General features: G+C 44.3%; 1 protein-coding gene across 1 annotated transcript in view; it reads left to right on the top strand.

Moving 5' to 3' along the window:
- The window catches only part of LOC144792309 (2'-5'-oligoadenylate synthase 3-like), a 152,365-nt gene that overhangs the window by 4,068 nt on the left and 124,760 nt on the right, over positions 1–23,537 (top strand). Inside the window, exon 2 of the mRNA XM_078667258.1 lies at positions 21,628–21,819. Within this exon, the coding sequence (XP_078523384.1) occupies positions 21,631–21,819 (189 nt within the window). The 5' untranslated portion in view covers positions 21,628–21,630. The remainder of the gene's footprint in view (positions 1–21,627; positions 21,820–23,537) is intronic.

The following is a 23,537-nucleotide window of genomic DNA, read 5'->3' as shown; positions in this document are numbered from 1 at the left end:
CCTGGGGAACTCCGACTCCCAATGGCGGCATTTCGGCAGATCCAGGAGGGACCCAGACCGTTTGCCGGCGGTTGGCTAAGAAGGAACAAAACCAGTTCAGCACCGTCCCCCCAAGACCGATGTCATGAAGTCTTATGAGGAGATCCTCATGGGGGACGGTGTCGAAAGCCGCCGACAAGTCTAAAATGACTAACATCACCCTGCCTCCGTCATCCAGCACCTCCTTTATAATCTCTGACACTTCCAGAAGCGCCGTCTCAGTGCTTAGGTTGGATCGAAAGCCCGATTGAGACGCATGAAGAAGCTCATAAGATTCCAGGAAGTTGGAAAGCACGCTATGAACGTGCTTCTCCAGGATTTTAGTCAGTGCTGGAAGGAGCGAAATAGGCCGATAGTTGGATGGAACCTCTGGGGCAAGATTGGGCTTTTTAAGAAGGGGAATCACCATAGCCTGTTTCCAGGAAGGTGGCAGAAATCCCTGACTCAAAGAAAGATTCAGAATAGGATTGGCTAATGGATTAACAACATCAGCCATTCTGGCTAAAAATTTTGCCGGGCAAGGATCACAAGGTGAGCCAGATTTCAGGTTCCTCATCAGAGCTAGAGATGAAGCCATTGTGAGGGGCGGAAAGTCCAGAAGGGCCGGGCCAGAGATAGGCTGGTGTGCTATCTCATTAGACAGAGTCAAATGTTCCCCTGCCAGTCTCGGAGAGAAGGACTCCTGAATCTGTCTAATTTTAGTTGTAAAAAAATTAGCAATGGTATTCGCCCAGCTCTCATCTGGAGCCTCCTGGTCCGAGATCGAGCGGGAAGTAGTGAATTTGCGTACGATCTGAAAGATTTCCTTGCAGGAGTTGGCTGCTTCCTCAATTTTCCTAGCAAAGTAACACTTCTTAGCCTGTAAGATTAAAGCATGATATGATTTCATCATGGCCTTATAGGTCTCTTTAGCCTCCCCGTCATAAAAGGCCCTCCATGCACGTTCAGCGGCTTTACACTGTCTGCGGGATTGAGCGACCTCTGCCGTGAACCACGGGGCCGAAGATCGTTTGGTGTCTGATCTAGGGGGCTGTGCAGGCGCTAGTTCATTCACTCTAGCTAAGAGCCAGGACTGCAGGGTCTCTAGATCGAGCTCCAGATCCCCCGTGACGGAGAAAGGACGATTCACCAGGGCCTGAGATAACATGTCAGGGGAGACCTGATGATACGCCCTGTAGTTCCTTCCCAGTTGCCTGGGGGCTCTGATAGATGGTTTCTCAGTGCCAGATATTTGGAAATGAGCGAGATGATGATCAGACCACAATACAGGCACGAGTGCAGTGACCGTAATTGGTGAGGTAGAAAAGACCTGGTCTAATGTGTGGCCTTTGTCATGGGTCGGGCCGGAAAGATAGGGGAGCAGCCCCAGGGCAGATGTGATATCTAATAGCTTCACAACATCCTTAGCCTGCCGATCTTCCATATGGAAGTTAAAATCTCCCGCCAAGAGACAATGTTCTGATCTAAGAACAAGTGTGGCTAGGACCTGCTGGAGGTCCTCAAAAAAGGACCCCACAGGGCCCGGAGGCCGATATACTAGAAGGCCCTTCACAGCTTGCGGAGGTGATAGGGAGAGGGTAAAAGCGAGAGATTCGGAACCCGTGATAATCTGCGTGGGCACAACAGCACACGTAGAGGATTTCTTTACAACAAGGGCAACGCCTCCCCCTCTTCCCTTAGCTCTATCTTGTCGATATATGATGTATTCAGGTGGAATAGCAGCCGCAATATCCGGTTGCGATGATTCATATAACCAAGTCTCAGTGAGCATAAGGCAGGTAGGGTTGTTAGTTGAGAGGACATCATAAATCTCCTGAGTATGTCTGGGCAGCGACCTGGTATTAAGGAGTAAGCAAGGGTGAATAATGCTACAATCCTTCGTGAGGGGGGTAGTAGGGAGAACCCTAGTAGGATGCCACTTACAGCCTGGACATTTATATTTACCCCTGTAGCGCCCCGGGAAGACTGAGAAGCAAGAGGCTTCCACAGAGCGCAAAGAGTGGAGCTCCTTGGATGTATACGACAACATAATAATGCTGGGAGAAGAAAGGAGATAAACCAAGGGGTCCTGCCACGCCTCACGCCTCCGGGACGCTGACGGGCGCAGACGGGCAGGACTCTGGCGCGACTCAGGCGCAGATCAGGCGCGTCCGCAGTACGCGTCCGCTGCGCGGAGGGAAAGAGGAGCTTTATGTAGCGCTACTAGAGCGCGAGGGCGGAGAGTCCTACCCCCAAGATGGCGGCCCCAAACAGATCCCAGCCCTCGGCGTCAATACTCGGCCGAGGGCGGTCTGAAATCCCTGGTAAGGAGAAGGGAGCAGGCGAAGCGCTTAGCAGCGCTAGGAAGTCTCAGTCTGAGCAGCACGCTCGTGAATCAGGTGCGCTCACGTAATTGCACACAATGTTTAAAAATGCAAAGTCACAAACACAGAGTAAAATATCAAGGAATGGCATATTGTCCTACCCCCCCCTATTGGGGATCTATCTTAGCCCTCCACTGCCCCATATAAATTACTCTACAAGCATTCCATGGGTGAAAAGTCGAGATTTCAGGACCAACAGCAGGCGAGTCCCTCTCCAATTAGCCCCATAGCCCTTGAATCATATCCCCTCTTGAGTATGACAACAAGAGAAGTAAGATGTCCAGAATTGCCCGTTGTAGCTTTTTGTGATGTTTATCAGCCACAGGACCAGGAGGTTACTGGTGAATTTGCCCTCCTCTACCAAAAACGGGGCCCTCCTGACATTAGCGTCCATTCCTCAACGAGGAACCTGCAAACAACTTCTGAACTAAATTATTAAATTTTTTCAAGAATTTCTTCATTGTTCTGGGGCAAGGTCCATTCAGCCATGTTGCCTTGGTATAATTTGTGGTAAGAAGATTGAGACTTCTGAGAGTTGCTACTTCAATCTAGATAGCTTTGATCTAAAAAAAAAAAATCAGAGTTCCTGTCTCCAAAAGAGAGAGACGTCATTGTTAAAAGTGTGTATTATTGAGATATTATGGAATGGGATCATCCCAACCTCCAAGGAAAACAAATAAAAGCTGTAGTTTGAGTCCACCAACACCAAACAAATGGCACCTAAGACTACGTGTAACTGCTTTGCCTCCATACTAGAACCCTGGAAACTTTTGCATACTCTGTAAATGAATGTATGGCCAAACTGATGGATATTGACTCATTTTGGTAGAGAACTCTGAAAGAGTCAAAAATGCAAGAGAAAAAGTCCCCATCCTGGCTTACATTGCAAATATGCAAGCGATCAAGTCAAGTCAAAAGATCTTTATTCGGATTATAAAAACATCCATAAAAGTACATGTCAAACACAGCAAAAGTAATAACACAATCATAAAAGATAAAATATAAAATAGCAACCTACAACGGTACAAATTCATAGGAATGGATGGCTTTAACATGTGCAAAGAAGCAACGGCTAGTGCAAAATGTACAATGTGCAAAAAATGCATAGTGCAAATTTCTCAATCAACGAGCAAAGAAGCGCGGGACCGGACAAATGCTTTGAGGAAGCAGCTCACTCTAAAAGTTGCTTCATCCGTCTTTAACATCAATAAGTCTTTAAGAGCTAATTTAAAATCCATCAGAGCATTTTTTCTACAGTACGGTATTAAATAGTGCTTAGTGTGCTTTCTATAAAAACCACAAAAGAAGGTAAAGTGGAGCAGACTTTGTTTACCACCAAGGTTACAGGGACAGCTTAGATTTTCCACATGTTTATTGAAGCCTAGTGGAAAGCAAAGTAGATTTATAATGCTTCCGTCCCTGAACCGAAATAACAGGCTCCTGTTCCACCTGCCTAACTTTTTGCGGAGATAACCCTTGGGCATAGCATGAGGCTTGTCACTTGGCTCCATAGGGGAAATATACCTTATTGTGGATGATTTTGCAAAATCACACTTATCCCTCTCCTTACGATAAAAATCATACAAAGCCATTTTTATTAAATTCTTATGCGTGCAATCAATCAATTGGGGGGAGGTAAAAAGATGCTCCTGCCCCACGCTTAATAAGCTTTGTTCCACAGCCTTAAACCATGGTATAAGATTGGCCCTCTCACATTTTAAACAATCTGAGATGATATCACGGGACAAAGAGGCAGCAGAGTTCCTCCAAATTTTTATCCAAAAAAGGGCGGGTCTGGATCTTATAACATCCTCTATATAATGGAGGTTTAATTCCCTGTGACACACATAAGTTGGGGCTGAAATGACCCCCCCCAAACCTCCGACAAAATCTATTTTCTCCGGTCTGCAGTTGAGTACAATTCGAATAGCCCCACACCTCAGCACCATAGGTTCCTATGGGTAAACGTTGTGTTCTGTAAATTTGTAACAATGATGTAATCACATCTGCCTGGATGGGTTGGCGGAGGGAGATTATAGAGTTTATGGCTTTACCCAATTTATTTCTTCCCTGAGCAACATGAGGCTACCAGGAACCAGTGTTGGAGAACAACAAGCCGAGGTAGGGAAAAGTGCAAGTGCTTTTTAGAATGTTATCCCCTGACAGAATCTGGGTTATTTTATAACTTTTTGGGCCACATGTCATTATAAATGATTTCTTGAAGTTAGTACATAGGCCCAAATCTGCCATATATGTGACAAAGCCAGAAATTAGAATACGCAAGGCATTGGGAGTGCGGCCCATAAGGACCGCATCGTCCGCATAAAGAAGTGCGGGGACGGGTTTACCATTTACTTGCGGAACATCGTTAGTTAAATTGCTCAAAGAATTACTTAATTCATTTATGTACAAGATAAAAAGCAGGGGGGCCAAGACACAACCCTGTCTGACCCCCCTGCCGATTAAAATATCGTTAGAAACTTCGCCATCATTGTTAATACGAACACGGGCTTTCAAATTGCTATGAAGATGGCCCAAAAAATAAACTAAAGATTCATCTAAACCATAATTCAAAAGGACTGACCATAAACGGGAGCGATTTACAAAATCAAAAGCAGAACTTAAATCCATAAACCCAAAATATAAAAGGGATTTTTTAGCAATTGTGTATTTGGCCATAAGCAGGTTTAAATTTAGGCATTGTTCCACCGTACCCACTTTACTTCTGAAACCTAGCTGGCACGGGTGTAAAATGGTATTTTCTTCCGCCCAGGTTCTGATTCTGTTAAAAAGGACCCTGCCTAGAACCTTTAGCGTATTATCGATTAAAGATATGGGGCGGTAGCAGCCAGGGTCAAGTCTGTCCCCTTTTTTGAAAATTGGCACAATGGTACTACTACACCCTGTTACTGGGACAGAGATATAAGATAAATTATTAAAAACATTGCATAGCAAGGGTGCCCAAAAGTCAGGTTCAGATGTGATTTGGTCGATGGATAAGCCATCGGGTCCAGGTGCTTTGTTCCCAGCGCTTTCTGTAATGGCATCCTCCACCTCCAACAACGTAATAATGAAGGGCCTGGAAAAATGGTTTCTGTGGGGTTGCCGGAAGCAGCATAGATCTTAGAAAAATGGTCAACCCACACATCCCCTGTTATGTTACAATTTATAGGGGTGATATTAGAGCCCAATGAACTTATGTTTTTAACCACCCTCCAAAAACCGGCTACATCTTTTAAAGCTGCTGTGTGAACAAGAGAGTCCCAGTGATCTTTTATTAGCTCTTCAGATCTGATTCTTAAGGTGTATTTGTATCTAGATCTCAGAGTCCTTACCAGGGACAAATTGCGCGGTTCAGCTGTAAGAGCGGCCCTAAGTTCCCGATTGGCTTTGGAGCATGAGGTATCAAACCACCTTGGATTACTGTTGTTGTGAGCTAGGGCAGGTTTGGAAATTTCCTCTTTTATAGCGTTACATAATTCACAAAATGAATTAACAATATCAAGCCCAGGGCTGTCAGTTGATAGGCAAACCAGGGCTAATGTGGGGTGTTTTTTAATGACTCGAGTTAAAACGCCCTGGTTGTCTATCCCCTTCCAGACCACCCTTAGCCTGTCTGTCAATGCCATTAGGTTTTTTGCCCCGATTTCTCCTGTCTTCCCATGTTTTTTAATTGATTTGAGACAAATTAGGATTGGGTAGTGGTCGCTATATATAGTTCTAACAACCTCTGATTTTAATAAAAGATCCCAGAGAAGAGAAGAAATGAATATATAATCTATAGTGGTTGAGCTCCCACGTCCAATATAGGTAGGAACAGGTGCATTATCCACGCCAGTAACTATATTCTCCATTACATCGGCTAGATCGCGTGTGGCTAGCAGATCGAGTAATTTGTCTCCTCTTTTGCAGGGTGGAGTTCTGGGGTGGATATGTGCATTGAAATCACCTCCTATGCAAATGCCATCAAACCTACCATATTTCTGTCCATCCACAACTTCATCGATAAAATTAAACAATCTTAAGAAATTGGTGTTGAGATGAGTCGTGAAATCGTTGTTATAAAAGTTAATGAGACATAACTTTATCCTGCCGGTATATGTCAACGCCATAAAGCTTTTGTTGTTTGTCTGCAATGGTTCGATTTTAGCTGCAGCAGTGATTTTAACCCAAATAGATAAACCCCCGCTTGGACGACCCATAGGCGGGGACGGTACAATCAAGTTATGGCAACTGTATCCTTCATGAAGTAGAGAACTCGTGCACCAAGTTTCCTGTAACATTAGGACATCGATATTGGTTATCAAGTCAGTCCAGGCCTTAATTTTCAATTTCGCGTTGAGACCTGCAATGTTCCAGCTCAAGATAGACAGATCATCGGATGATATGGGGGAGATGTAATTAGCTCTTCAGACATCTGTTGTGGAATCAAATGATGCCCGGGGCCTTATGGGTGAATTGGGCAATATTGCAATAGGACAGATTGACAGATTTCCTACAGAATCATGCGTGTTAGTGAAATCACTGACTGCAGTGTCAGATAAAATAGCTGATGGTCCGTCCAGACTGCCCATTTCAGCTAATGCGGTATATCTATTGTAAAGTGGAAAAGGCGATGGGGCTAGGCGAAATGGACTTTGTGGGGGCCTATAGAAGTAACTCAGAGGCAATGGAGTAACAACAGTAGATGGACCCAGATAAATATTGTTGTTATTGAGTATAAATTTAGCAGTGCCAGGGTGCCTAAAATTGATAACAATACAGTCCCCGTTAAAATTTTTGCATAAGGGGCCAACCCAGCTCACCCGACGGGCAGACAAAATTTCATTTGAGATGTCATGACCTACCCCTTTATGTTTGGTCAGCCAGTCAATGCACTTGTTGTTCAGCTGAACCCAGGACTCACCTTGTACATCCCTAAGCGGTGGAGCGCCTGCCAATACTAGAACGTAAGGGAAGGCGTCAGGGGGTAAATGAAGGGCAGGTTCCTGATGTTTTATGGGTCTGCTAACAACCGATTGTCCCTTACCACCGTTGCTGCTACTAGGGGCCGCAGGTTTCACAGTAGTTATAGTAGGGCCATCCTTCTGTGTATTACTAACTATAGTAGTAGTGTGAGAAGGGCCAGCTGCTACGGAAGGACTGGGCGTTTGCTTTTGTGGCAGGTTGAATTTGCTCTACGGTGCTGCATCTGGGTGTAATGTTAGATGTTGGTGTGCTGCTGATAGTTTTAGGCCCACCTTTGGATGTTCAGCTGCTGCTGATATTAGGCCCACCACACATGATAGCCTTACTAACAGACTCTAGGTCTTTCAAAAGGCGATCACCCCTCATTTGATCAAGACTAATCACCCCTTTCCTTTTTACATCTTCCTTTTTCACAAGATTTTCTAATTTATCAAGTTTTTTAAAAACAGTATTAAATTGTTTGATCAATTGACTTTCCAGTTGCCTAAAAATAGTATCAACAATTGTATCAATCAGGTTCCCGTTAGGCTTAGATTGAATGATACTTTCAGTTAAAAACTCAGTCTGTGTGCATACTGAATTATGGTCTTCTGTGGAGGGGGTTGGGGGAGCGGCCACCTCTACAAGTTGCACGTTTTCCGTATTGACGGTATCACCCCCAGATTGTTGATGCTTCCCTCTGGTCCACATACTCTGGGGGGTTGGGTGGTTCTTATTACGGGAAGGTTGCTTCCTCTTATTTACTGTAGGTTTCGAGGAGCCCCTTTTCCTTTTTCCGTCGACAGTCTTGTTGCTTGGGGACGGAGAAGCAATAACAGTTTGTGCAACGGGGTCAGGCTGGGAGTCCATAAAAATAACTGGGATACTGTCCCCAGGCAACGCTTCCAACGGAGTAGCCTGGACAGTAGGCTTCAAAACAGTGATCCCTGGTGAAAGCGGTAAAATATTAATAGGGCTTACTTGTGAAGACTGCAAGTGACTGGTGGTACAGCCCAATGACATCCTCCTTTCAGTGTTAGCAATTTCGTTTGTGACCATATTAAGGGCGTTCTCCAGTAAGCATTCAAAGAAAGGGGGCAAGGCAGGGGGGTCTACAGGAGCAAGCGTGGTAGGACTGATGTTATGTTTCCCCATAGCAACTTTTCCCAGGCTCACCTCTTACAGCAAGTCTTAGGGGGTGGCCCGCCCGACCACTGATGTCCTCTGAGGGCCTAAGAGGGCCCGCCCTTTGCCCGGACTTCGCCCGGCGTCCCGCGAGGCGGGGATGTGGCTGAATTTATGCGCCTCCTAGCGCGTTCTGGGCGTGAGCGGCTTCAGGCCGCCAGGAATTGTGGGGATTGTAGTCCCACAGGGCCCGCACGCCTCACGGCGGCCACACCAAGGGTCTTAGCGGTGCAGCGGCGGGAACACAGCGGGACAGCGGGACAGCAGCTACCAGGTCACCCAAATGAACGATACTGCCAGCGATCATCCAGGTCTTCCGCAAAAGCTCCCCAATCGCCAGGGGATGTGACTTAATTTATGCGCCTCCTAGCGCGTTCTGGGCGTGCGCGGCTTCAGGCCACCAGGAATTGTGGGGATTGTAGTCCCACAGGGCCCGCACGCCTCACGGCGGCCACACCAAGGGTCTTAGCGGTGCAGCGGCGGGCGGCGGGAACACAGCGGGACAGCAGCTACCAGGTCACCCAAACGAACGATACTGCCAGCGATCATCCAGGTCTTCTGCAAAAGCTCCCCACTTGCCAGGGGATGTGGCTGAATTTATGCGCCTCCTTGCGCGTTCTGGGCGTGCGCGGCTTCAGGCCTCCAGGAATTGTGGGGATTGTAGTCCCACAGGGCCCGCACGCCTCACGGCGGCCACACCAAGGGTCTTAGCGGTGCAGCGGCGGGCGGCGGGAACACAGCGGCACAGTGGGACAGCGGGACAGCAGCTACCAGGTCACCCAAACGAACGATACTGCCAGCGACCATCCAGGTCTTCCGCAAAAGCGATCAGAAACACAAGGGGACGTTGCAGTAGTGGCTAAAGAAGATGGAGTCTCATATAATGTCGAAAATTGGACGTCCACCGCCCTAGCCTTCTGATCACTACTGGAGGCATACAAGTCACCAGAGAAGCCATGGCTGCCCCAGTTCTAAAGGAGTGGGACGGGATCCCCACTTGGTCGAACCCTATCTAAACTAGAATATTTTACACAGCCGTATAAGTTAAACTGCCTGAGGTGTGTGTCATTCTGATGTAACAGGAGATCTGGACGCCCCTCTGAGGTGAAAAACTGGGATACCGTAAGGCCCAAAAATGCCATCCAATAATCCAGACAGAAATGCAATGACTCAGAAAGGTAAAAGATACGGCTGTAAGAATCTTCAGTGCCTCAGTTAATCTGCCCATGTCTATGGGCCTCCATGTATCCAGCTTGGAAGGAAACACACACTCCTACCCCGTCATGGCCTTTTTGACCCCACGTTCTTTGTGGGGTTCCCAACTTCTCTGGGAGTGGCAAAAAAAAAGCAATACCAGACAATTGGCTCCTAACTTAACCCACTGATTTTCCTGCTCTTTCTGATTTGACAGGAAATCTGGGATCCCCCACTATCTTACATCAAGTCCCCCTGTTGCTTGCATCAAACATTTTGGCAGCCCACCAAGCTTCCTCATTTGCAGACATGGTTCTAGGGGCCAATGAAGGTTTTGTGATTTTATCTGTGTTTTTATTAGTGGTATAAGTTGATTGTCATAAAGTTGTGTTTTGCTAAAATGATCGATATGGAAAAACAATCTTTTGACAACTAATGATCTACTAGGCGTTTGGTTTAATATGTGAGAAGAATTAAAGATTTTCTTTTAACTGAGAAGACTTTTTACATAGTAGATGCTAAAATTTGAAAGATTAAATATTGTGTAATACATTTGACACTTTTGCATAACACATGGATCACTGTTTTTATAGTGAGTTATCCACGAGCCAACTGTTAAGAAGGATTCTTTGTGAATAATTTGTATGAATGATAAGAGTGATCAAAAAGAGATTTGAGGAAAGGATACATTTGTTATCTTTTATTTCTGTGACCCTGTCCTTTTCCCCAAAATAGGGCACCTCTCCCACTTTTGCGCTGCCAGATGACAGACAGTGCCATTGATTTCATCTAGAAAATTGAGCTAGAATTCATAGGTCCTTTCACGTCGCTAGATTTTGTGATGTTGATGCTGTTTCACCTGTAAATCTGTAATCGCTCTCACAATGTTTCTTGAGAAAAACCTCTTTAAGGGAGAATACATTGGCCCACCAGTACCTGCAGCTGATGCAGGGTGACTTTGCATTCTGTTACACAAGCCCCAGCTAAGCCCTGATAGCTTCGACCTTGGACTGTCGCACTCTTCACACTGTTCTTTTTGCACCAGGTATTTTCTACCCACACTGCTCTCTGTGTTCCTGCCCCTTTTGCTCGCACACTGCCCTCTCTGCTTCTGCCCCTACTGTGCAGTATCTCTTCTTCTTCCACACTCCCCTACATGCCTCATTTGTTGGGTGACAAAATCGTTCCATGTCACAGGGAGACCACTTTTCCATTACTGTAATTAACTTTTACCTATTATTGTTATTAGGTGTGTTGGCCCATTTGACGCCTTCAAAATGAGCCAGGACTACAACTCCCATAATGCACTGAAAAGTTAAATCAAAACCCAGAACTGAAAATCTTGTATCTTGGTGACATGCATGCAGCCATTTGGTCACTCGGCTCATTTTGCACACTGCCCTCTCTGCACTTCAGCTGACACACTGCTGCTGCAATGAAGGGGGGGGGGGGGCGTTGAGTCTGGAGGTCGGCGATTCCCTCAGCTAAAACATCATGGGGGCTCAAGACCCACAGCCGTACAGTGGTTGGTACCTATGAACAGGATTTGGGTCACTTTGGTTGCTGCTGTCTAAACAGCTGCTTCGGTGCGCTTTGTCAGTCTGCCTCGAAGTGCAGCAAGTGCCGTGAGGAATCGAAATTTACAAGTAGGCCTGGCCTTGTGACGCAGAAGGGTAAACTCTCGGGCAGAAACACCCTGCTTCCGAGGAAACGAAACCGAGAGATGGCCCAGGGGAGTGTATTGAGGAGGAGGCGGACCTGAGGAGGCGAGGAACGACCTACTTTAACATTCCTCCCTTGCTGCTGTGTAAAGTGTAGGAAGGGCGATCATTGGGCCGTAATCTAAGTGCGTGTGACGTAGTGTCGGGAAGGAGGACTCTAGGCTGGAACAACACCTATTCAGAGGAAGAGAAACCTGATTTTTAACACAAATCTCTTTAAATTGATAGAGAAGCCGAATTCCAGCATTAACCTGACCGGCTAAGCTCGGCTGTGTTTGCTTATTTTTTCGTGGTGACATTTTTACATTCCGTGGTAGTTTTAGGGTGACCAAATGGCATAGTTGCAAATTCAGGACAGTGAGTTTAAAAATTCAGGACAAAGGGTCAAAATTCAGGACAAAATTCAGGACAGAAGGTCAAAATTCAGGACAGAAATTTCAGACAAAAAGTATGTTTTCAGACACTTTAGAGGAGGTCATAAAATAGTGTAAAAGTAAGTAAATAGACAACCAACATAAGTACGTCAAATTAAGTTTATATTAAGTTGAGACAATCTTGCACCTCACCGTTTTGGTATGTGAACAGCTTTGAGCAACTGTGCAGGTCTTTTTGTGGTATTTCATATGATATTTTGTTTACAGTTTGGGGTTCCTTTTAAGTGTTGTCCCACCCGCACTGCAGGGGATGCAGTGGCCTTCATTACACCCCTTCAACAAAGACCTCCTTCTGCACAGATTCCGTCACTAACTATGTCCCATGGTGCCCCTCATCTCTATATAGACCCTCGCTCATGTATGTGTCATTTATTTTACAGTGCTGCTCAGCCCAATGTAGGGTGTTGAGCGCTTTAGCTCACACACTTATTGTTCAGAGACAAAAACTCATGTATGTAAATCAATGTATAGGAAATGCTGCTTAAGACAAGGAGAGCTACAAGGTGTATGAGCCACATGGCATCCATAATGGTAGGTACTATATGCAGGGCCACTGGAATTATGCGGCAGTGAGGGCCAAATTATGCAAAACACACAAAATGATGGACGGAATGTTGCACAATGGCAAAACATTCACCCCCAGTCACAGATCAGGGTTTAATCCATCGTTATTTTGCTCACCAAGTCACCCCAGTTCAGACATGGCCATATGCAAATCAGTCTTGACCTTGTGCCTAATGGGAACAGTCCAGACCGAACTGCCAAGCCATGTCTTCCCTGGACCGGAATCAAGCATCCTAGGACAGGTTTCTGGCTATCAGCCGTCTTCAGCCAGGATAGATTGACTCCAGTGGCGTAGTGAGCACAGGACCCACGTCTAGGCATACCCTTCCCACATAGGGTGAACAGCAAAACACACAAGATGATGGACGTCACTAACTATGTCCCATGGTGCCCCTCATCTCTATATAGACCCTCGCTCATGTATGTGTCATTTATTTTACAGTGCTGCTCAGCCCAATGTAGGGCGTTGAGCGCTTTAGCTCACACACTTATTGTTCAGAGACAATAACTCATGAGTATGTAAATCAATGCATAGGAAATGCTGCTTAAGACAAGGAGGGCTACAAGTTGTATGAGCCACATGGCATCCATACTGGTAGGTACTATATGCTGTGCCACTGGAATTATGCGGGAGGGAGGGCCAAATTATGCTGCAGGGTTGACTAAATTATAATGCTTCACATTTTGTCATAGTATTACCATATTATTTTCTCATTTTTGCACATTTTAAAACTTTCTGGTCATAGGTTGCACCTCATTAGTACCCATATAACACCCAAATATAGTAATATGCAAAGGAAGGTCAACCTTTACATAGGGCCTTTGCAACACATCACTGCCTTTTGTTATTTTTTAACCATTTGAGGAAGAAACTTTTTAAATTAGAATCTTCAGCTATATTCAGCTGATGGATTATGTGGCACATGTGGCAAATCCATAATCATGTGGAAACTGTTGAAGCCGCACAATCACATAATTCCAGTGACCCCGAAATACAAACTGTGGGTGTAACACATAACATAGTGGTTGGAGTTGTCTTTACAATTATTATACAAATAAATACTCTGCTCTGTATGTTACACTTTGTGCTTTACAAGAGGCGGATTATGCCTCTATGCCTCTATGCCTCTATGCTTTTTTATGATGTGTCAAAACCGGGATTAGTGAAACCTCAGATCTCTCCAAGGGATACATTAATCACCAGAGTTAAATAGACATTTTTGTTAAGGCCCAAAAATTGCAGATGCGCAAAGCACACAGAAGGCTTTGCCTTTCATCCTGACAGATATTTCAAAATGTAGCTAGGTCCTCCAGGACGTGTTAAGTTTTAACGGGGTATACCCTAAAACTACCTGACCTGGGCCAATGATTAGGTACATATAAATGAGGGGTCAGTGTTCATTTCTTTCAAGTACAATTAATGTCCACGATATATGTGTCACAAATATTGGTCAGTTCAATGTTCAAAGGCACATTTTATTTAGCACAGAAATAAGTAAACGGAGACTCAATCAATAAGCCCCATAATTTTTAAACAAGGTCATGCATAACTTTTATCAATCAAAGTTACGAAATAGTATCTACATATATATCGACGCACTCTCAGTGAACAAAAAGAAAGGTAGTTGAGTGGGATAGATGTGATGGGATAAGTGTGGGGACTGGGTAAAGGTGTTGTGACCATAACACAATCACAATTAAAACTCAATACGCCCTTTACAGTCTGAATTAGATCCACAGTTCCATGTTTCTCTTATCACATAGGATGAGGTTTACTCCATCTGATTTACTCCTATGTTTAGAGAGGTAGTATACAGCAGTCTACGTTTCGACCCCGCATTCTGTAAGGGTTAGTTGAAACCTCATTCTGGGGTCCTCATCAGGACATTCGCAAAACGAGAGCGCCTATAAATAATAAAATTAAAATTGAATGTATCGATGCCTAATAATAAATCAATAATATCAAAGGGCTACCAAATAACTGAATACATACTTTACATTTGGTCATTCCGTGACCATATTACTTGGACCTCCTTGGGTTCCTATTATGAGTGATTCATCCTGAAATTAATTGAATGGACGGCAATTACGAAAAGGTACATAGAAGGAATGTCCTTGTATGGTAATGATTAAATAAGGGGGACACTTACTAGGGTGAGACAATCATCCAATTCAAAATATTGTCCGGTCCGTAGCTACATAGGTGTGCAGATCATCACAGCTGCCTGGTAGTTCTGTGAGGATGGAAATTAATACTTGTGGGTGATCTGTATCAACAACCTAGTTAGGACTCAATCCCTGACTATACCCCACGTGGCCTGCTGCATTGCAAATCGCACACTAAGAATCGGTAAAGCATGAAAAATCATATCAGTAACTACCCGATGGTATCAATTATGGGAAACAGCATTGCATCCGGTCTAAAAAGTAACCCATATCAATGTGATGTTGAATATTATCGTTAAGACTATGAAGGGGCCCCTCGTGAACAATGATTGCTTCAGCACGGGAACCCAATCTTGAGGCATGACAGTAATGTTAACTGTAAAACAATTGAATCGCATACGGCCGTGTGCCATATACATACTAGCACACTTAGTATAACGGCCCTAGTGCTCTGAACTGGTAGCATCTTACCTATTCATATTCTTTATCTATCTGCACTCCGCCGTGTGCGTGCCGGTCGGGTTCAGGTCTCCGTATGAGTCTCCTCGAGGTGCAGCCGCTCTATGCTGCCCGGGGGCTCGACTGCGCTCAACCAATGGGAAAGCCTGCCGTAGATCCGGTTCAAGGGTCCGGGGAAATATGTCGGAAAATCGCTAACAGCTTAGGGGTAGATGTTAGGTTCTGGTCCCCTGAGTCATGGTTCTAAAGGAGGAGAAACGCTTTGCCCCTGGCACTATCTTAGTGCTGATTAAAAATAAATGTAAAGATAAAAATAACACTGTTCATAACGCTTATCAAACTCCTTGTTAGTTTATAAGCACCGTGGGAGCTCTCCCTCTGCAGGTACCGGTTCAGAAAATACATTTAAGAGAGACGTTCTGATGGTTTATGAAAGAGCTTGGGGGTTACACGCTTGTTATCACAATATCAACCAACTATCATAAGACATGAGTATATTATTGGGTAAATAACAGTGGAAGACATTTAACATACATTCAACAGGATTGTCTATTACAAGTGGTATGTTACAACAGTCTGCAGATCAAAGTAGAGACCGGAGTCTCCGGAATTAGACATGAATGCTCGATATTTTGCATATACGTATTTGCTTGTGCATACTAGCTTGACTCAACAGGGAAAGGTTTGACCTTATATATTCTGCTAAGTGTGCAATCTCTAGTGTAGCGGCAGCCTTTATAGAAAACCAAACAAGTTTATTCAGGGTCAATGGAGGCCATTTGGGCAAATGTGGTATCAAGTTCATTCAGTCTATGTTAAACTGAGTCAAAGGACTGCATCCACTTACATTCCCTGATATTCATGATAGAGTTCATGTCACACCCACGTGGGCCCAAGGTGATTTTCTCAATGACTACCCATTTAAGAGATTCAGGTGAATGATTGTTGGCCAGAAAATGTTCAACCAGGGGTGCCCCTGCCGTCTGGCACCTAATCCTACTGCAATGTTGCAGAATGTGATTCTTAATTCTTTGCTTGGTTTGTCCAATGTAAATTAATCCACAAAGGCAGAAGATGGCATAGATAACCCCACTGCTGTTGCAGTTTGTGAATGACTTTAGGGTAATAGTTAGATTGTTGTGGGTTACTGTTTTAGTTTCTAAACACAGTGTGCAAGCCTTGCAATTGCTGCATTTGTAGTGTCCTAGTGTCGCAGGTAAGTTCCACATTGTTTGCAGGTAAGTTCCACATTGTTTGGATCGTGGAGAGCCCTCCTGCCCCCACGATCCAAACCATGTGGAACTTACCTGCGACACTAGGACACTACAAATGCAGCAATTGCAAGGCTTGCACACTGTGTTTAGAAACTAAAACAGTAACCCACAACAATCTAACTATTACCCTAAAGTCATTCACAAACTGCAACAGCAATGGGGTTATCTATGCCATCTTCTGCCTTTGTGGATTAATTTACATTGGACAAACCAAGCAAAAAATTAAGAATCGCATTCTGCAACATTGCAGTAGGATTAGGTGCCAGACGGCAGGGGCACCCCTGGTTGAACATTTTCTGGCCAGCAATCATTCACCTGAATCTCTTAAATGGGTAGTCATTGAGAAAATCACCTTGGGCCCACGTGGGTGTGACATGAACTCTATCATGAATATCAGGGAATGTAAGTGGATGCAGTCCTTTGACTCAGTTCAACATGGACTGAATGAACTTGATACCACATTTGCCCAAATGGCCTCCATTGACCCTGAATAAACTTGTTTGGTTTTCTATAAAGGCTGCCGCTACACTAGAGATTGCACACTTAGCAGAATATATAAGGTCAAACCTTTCCCTGTTGAGTCAAGCTAGTATGCACAAGCAAATACGTATATGCAAAATATCGAGCATTCATGTCTAATTCCGGAGACTCCGGTCTCTACTTTGATCTGCAGACTGTTGTAACATACCACTTGTAATAGACGATCCTGTTGAATGTATGTTAAATGTCTTCCACTGTTATTTACCCAATAATATACTCATGTCTTATGATAGTTGGTTGATATTGTGATAACAAGCGTGTAAGCCCCAAGCTCTTTCATAAACCATCAGAATGTCTCTCTTAAATTTAATTTCTTAACCGGTACCTGCAGAGGGAGAGCTCCCACGGTGCTTATAGACTAACAAGGAGTTTGATACGCGTTATGAACAGTGTTATTTTTATCTTTACATTTATTTTTAATCAGCCCTAAGATAGTGCCAAGGGCAAAGCATTTCTCCTCCTTTAGAACCATGATTCAGGGGACCAGAACCTAACATCTACCCCTAAGCTGTTAGCCATTTTCCGACATATTTCCCCGGTCCCTTAAACCCGATCTACGGCGGGCTTTCCCATTGGTTGAGCGCAGTCGAGCCCCCGGGCAGCATAGAGCGGCTGCACCTCGAGGAGACTCATACGGAGACCAGAACCCGACCGGCACGCACACGGCGTAGTGCAGATAGATAAAGAATATGAATAGGTAAGATGCTACCAGTTCAGAGCACTAGGGCCGTTACACTAAGTGTGCTAGTATGTATATGGCACACGGCCGTATACGATTCAATTGTTTTACAGTTAACATTACTGTCATGCCTCAAGATTGGGTTCCCGTGCTGAAGCAATCATTGTTCACGAGGGGCCCCTTCATAGTCTAAACGATAATATTCAACATCACATTGATATGGGTTACTTTTTAGACCGGATGCAATGCTGTTTCCCATAATTGATACCATCAGGTAGTTACTGATATGATTTTTCATGCTTTACCGATTCTTAGTGTGCAATTTGCAATGCAGCGGGCCACGCGGGGTATAGTCAGGGATTGAGTCCTAACTAGGTTGTTGATACAGATCACCCACAAGTATTAATTTCCATCTTCACAGAACTACCAGGCAGCTGTGATGATCTGTACACCTATGTAGCTACGGGGACAATATTTTGAATTGGATGATTGTCTCACCCTAGTAAGTGTCCCCCTTATTTAATCATTCCCAGACAAGGACATCCCTTCTATGTACCTTTTCGTAATTGCCGTCCATTCAATTAATTTCAGGATGAATCACTCATAATAGGAACCCAAGGAGGTCCAACTAATATGGTCACGGAATGACCAAATGTAAAGTATGTATTCAGTTATTTGGTAGTCCTTTGATACTATTGATTTATTATTAGGCATCGATGCATTCAATTTTAATTTTATTATTTATAGGCGCTCTCGTTTTGCGAATGTCCTGATGAGGACCCCAGAATGAGGTTTCAACTAACCCTTACAGAATGCGGGGTCGAAACGTAAACTGCTGTATACTACCTCTCTAAACATAGGAGTAAATCAGATGGAGTAAACCTCATCCTATGTGATAAGAGAAACATGGAACTGTGGATCTAATTCAGACTGTAAAGGGCGTATTGAGTTTTAATTGTGATTGTGTTATGGTCACAGCACCTTTACCCAGTCCCCACACTTATCCCATCACACCTATCCCACTCAACTACCTTTCTTTTTCTTCACTGAGAGTGCGTCGATATATATGTAGATACTATTTCGTAACTTTGATTGATTAAAGTTATGCATGACCTTGTTTAAAAATTTATGGGGCTTATTGATTGATGCTAAGCCTCCGTTTACTTATTTCTGTGCTAAATAAAATGTGCCTTTGAACATTGGACTGACCAATATTTGTGACACATATATCGTGGACATTAATTGTACTTGAAAGAAATGAACACTGACCCCTCATTTATATGTACCTAGGTCCTCCAGGACGGCTCCTCCACAAAAGCAGCATGCTGTGCCCTAGAACTATGCAGAGGATGGCACACCACACGCTGTAACTACACAAGGGCCCATTGGAAGGGAGAGGCCACAAAACTAAAATACCCCCGCTTTATATGGCACTAAATAAAGGAGCAAAGTGAGCTATCCAGGTCGCTCCTTTTGAAGTCTGTGAAAATTGTTCCCCTGAGGAAAATTTGCAAAAATAATGCAAAAGTATGCTTTTTACAGCAGGAAAGAAACTTGGCCAAAAACTGCATTTACCTATATTGATGTTTGTCTATTATTCTTTCCGTCTTTTCATTTTCTTTCTTTCCTTATGTCCTTTCTATCCACCTTTGTTCTCTACTTTCATCTTTACATCCTCCATTTATTTTTCTTTCCATCTTTCTGTCTGTGCATCCTTTCATTTCGTCTCACTCTCTCTATTCTTTAAATGTTTATTTCATTTTCTTTTCATATTTTCATATTCCACATTAACATTCATTGTGTGTTCCTTTTTCCATTTGACCATCCTCTTGTCCTTCCTTCCATTGTTAAATCTAAATCTTTCTCTATCTTTCCAGCTTTCTTTCATTATTTGCTTTCTATTCTTCCTCCGCTTTCTCACTCCATTTGCCTTGTGCTTCTTTTTGATTTACCAAGAACCAGATACCACATGTTATCATTATTTTTCTTTCTGTCGCTGCTTTTGGCTACTTCAGCACCCTCTGACCCCCCCCCCCAACCACCACACACACTTCTCCACACCTTTGGCCCATTGTCATTCTTTAGGTGAGAATCATCCACATCAGAATGACAATGGACCCGTACTTAGACTGAGCAGGGTCGGGGAGGGGCTGCTGCAGCCTCTGAGAAGTGCGAGCTGGCTCTGATTGTCCCGGGGGCCTGCACAACTGGCTGCCATCCCCAAAATTACGGACAAATGGCGTCCGTGAAAGAAATGTTCACGGACAACGGACAAGGGGCCCTAATAATGGGCAGTCCGTGAAATTTACGGACGGTTGGTCACCCTAGGTAGTTTCTCGGCAGTAGAGGTGAACGAACCAACGAACCGAGCCAGGGTCTACGCAAATCCATGCACAATTCTTCAAGTGTCTTCAAAAGGGAAAAACTCTTTCCTGAACATGCAGGAGTGTTTTACCTTAGTACATCAGATTGTATAAATGTATTGAGATGTACTTATTTAAAATGACGTATTTTGAAACACTCCTGCACCGCCCCCTCACATGAAAAACAACGCCGTTAGTGAACTAAGGGATTGGTCTGGTTTCACGTGCATCCTTATGTGGGCTAGATTATTATTACAGGTGCAGCAACATTGTAGTCTTAATACAAAAAAAAGGATTTGGCACTTAGCACTTCCAGAAATCCATTTTTGAAGGTGCTCTCGTATGTGATAATGAAGAAAAAGGAGGCTGAGTGATATTAAATATCTGCCCAGGGTCACACAACTTGATTAAGCAGGGTAGCCAGGAATTGTGACTTGAGGAAACTTTTTCTGGTTTTACTTTGTGTAATTCAGCCACTAAATGGTATTTATTGGTCGCCTATTTAGCTCAAATATTAATGCTTTATCTTTCATTCTTGGCGCTTGACGCTAGACCGTGGGTTGCAGGCAGAAGACTCGGCTTGGGCTCGAGGTTCCAAGAGGACCTGAAGCTAAGCCAGAGCCAGGCTTGAGCTTTCAGAGTCTCGCCCACCTCTAGTTCTGCATTTCCACATCAATCACTATCGTTTCCCTTCATCTGGGTGACCTTGTTTGTGCAACCCTTTACGACTTACCCTCCGCTCTGTTTATTTCTGTTTTTCTCGCTCTGCCTCTGTTTTATTTACTGTCTCTGTGTCTCTCTAATCGTGTGTTAACAGTATCTGTCACCGTGTTTAGTGACTGTCTCTGTATAACTCTGTTTGCCACCATTTGATCCACCACGAGCATCCACTCAATCGCGTGAGAGGACCCCATTCCGGCCCCCACCATTGTATCCACTCTGGACGAAACCCACCGACTATTATTTCCGCGATGACCCATATTCCTTTTTATCCCTGAGTCCATCCCGAATCCTTCGATATTTTGAGGATTTCGCTTCCATCGTACGACCATGTGGTCATGCGCTCTTCATCTTTAAGGAGCTTTCTGGCATTTCCACCCAGCTGTGGTTTATGTCACTTAATTGCAATACTTAAAGGCGTGAATTCAATGTCCTGAAGATGATCCCTGTATTCTCACTTAGGGATCGAAACGTCATCGACCATAATACACTATATGCCCAGAATTACAAGGTATAAATTGAAGCAATCGTTTACTCCTTGCATTTCTGTCTGTTAATTCACATGCTCCGCAGACCGTCTTTCCCTTGCCTCAAACCCCTCCCCTTATGTCTGATTTGTCTTAAGTGTGGTAGTAGGACACCAGCGGTGTCCCACTTGAATTTGCATAACAATTACTGTTATATTTTGTTATTCTATATTAAATACTGTCCGGCTAGACAAGGAGTATAGCAACTATCTAGTCTATATTTATTCTCTGAAAATATTTGGAACTGTCTAGGGACCACTGTCTTTAGAAAACATTGAATTCACTGTCCATGTTTCCATGTATTCTCTCACTGTCACCATTTCCTTATTTCACTGGGTGTCTCTCTATCTACGACTCCCCCTGTCAGTCTCTGTCTGCCCTTGCTGTGGAATTTTCAGTGAACCTCTCCCCACGTTCCTCTGTTCTCTTTCTCCTACCAATCCTGTTGAAAGAACATGGCCGCCATTCCGGACCTCTACCAGTGCCTCGCCAATGACCTGGACAAGTACATCTACGACCACCTTCAACCCAATGAGGCCTTCCTGACACAGGTGAAAGCAGCCGTGGACACAATCTGTGAGTTCCTGAAAGAAAACGTTTACCGAGGCCACCCCTCCAAGACCAAGGTGCTGAAGATAGTGAAGGTAGGTGTCTGCAAGGGCTGGGGCTGAGTCACTGGAGGTGTCGGGTGGGTAGACTTGGAGAGAGGAAAAGACACCAAGGGCAGAAAAACCGCATACCCCCCAACTTTTACAATAATAATAGAGAGACAAATAGTATCAGGACCAGAGAAATTACCATACTCGCCTTGTAATAAGTTAATTTGAGTAATTGTGTTTATATGTACATGATCAGGGAATATGTATATACAAATAGAAAATACTGTGCCCTCTATAGTTTAAATAATATGGAGTTGGGTGTTTCAGTGCTGGTTCATAAAAGCTTGTAAGAAAACGTACTCATGACTATTTTGGGGAATCGGCCATAGGTTCTTTTTGACATGAGATTGTAGGGTAGTAATAATCCCAAGTTCTCTATTTGTGATCGTGTGGTCGAGCAGTTTAGGCTTATCATTGAAGAATGTTAAGCATTTGTTGTACACACAGAGTCAATAAATGAGGCACCCACTCATGAAGAAATCCAAGGCCAATTTACACAAATAATACAGATTTTTATTTTTATTTAGACACCAGGCTCTTCTGAAATCAGGTAAGTGCTTTTGGAGTTATCGATTTTACAATTGAGGTATGATCCTTTAATGCAACGTTCGACCGGGAGCCAGTGTAGTTTGTGGATCAGGCTGACAGTAGGATGGAACTTGGAGGGATGCAGAATAAGTCTTGCTGCTGCATTCTGCATGACCTAGAGCTGCTTGAGAAGGTTCTTCGTGACCCCTAGATAGAGGATGTTCCCATGGTCAAGCCTCGAGATGACCAAGGCCTGGATGATTGTTTGCTGGGCTAAGGATGGAAGACAACCAATACATTTTGGAGCCATCTCAAAATCCTGAAGCAGGTGGCAGCCAATTTTGTGGTTTGGTGACTCATGGACAGATTTTCGTTCACAGAGACTCTTAAATTCGTGACCACTGTCACAGGTGTTGGTAAAGTATCCATCACTTCAGGCCACAGATGTGGGACCCACAAGCGAGGAAGGCTGCCCCACAATACGACCTCTGTCTTTCCTCCATTTAACCTCAAGGAGTTAGTGTTCATGCAGGAACAGACTTATATGAAGCAGTTCAGTACTGTTGGTCTCCTGAGATGACAAGGAGACAACGATCTGAGTATTGTCTGCGTTCGAGCCTAAAGTGAGACTGCACTTTTCTACTATGTCCGCAAGTGGCCTTACATATAGGTTAAAGAGAGTTGGGCTAAGAGTGGTGCCCTGGGGGACCCCAGAAGGTAGAGGGTGCAGTTTAGAACAATGCTGATAGGTGTGGACTTGGAAAATACAATCCCAGAGGAAGGAGCTCAGCCAGGATAGAGCCATGTCCTGCACCCCTATGGCCTCTAACATACAGAGTAGAATGTTGTGGTTCACCTCGTCAAACGCTGCATTGATCCAACAAAATCAGTGCAAAATCGGTGCCACCATTGTCTAGTTGTTGCCTTAGATATTCAATTACTACTAGCGCAGACTCTGTACCATGGCCAGCTCTAAAGCCCATTGTGAAGGGTTGAATTTGAATTTAAAGGAATTTATAGAGCGCACGTATTCCCAGCGGTTTCATGGCGCTAAAGGATGCTTAGCCCAGAGGCTTGGAAAAGAAAATTACTGAGGTGGAAAGGCTTGCGAAAAAAGAAAAGTCTTAAGGGCCCTGCGGAATTCCAGGTAGGAAGGGACCGATCTAATATGCAGG

Source organism: Lissotriton helveticus, chromosome 11 (genome assembly GCF_964261635.1).
Source record: "Lissotriton helveticus chromosome 11, aLisHel1.1, whole genome shotgun sequence".
Classification (NCBI taxonomy): domain Eukaryota; kingdom Metazoa; phylum Chordata; class Amphibia; order Caudata; family Salamandridae; genus Lissotriton; species Lissotriton helveticus.
This window is presented reverse-complemented; position numbering and strand designations above follow the sequence as displayed.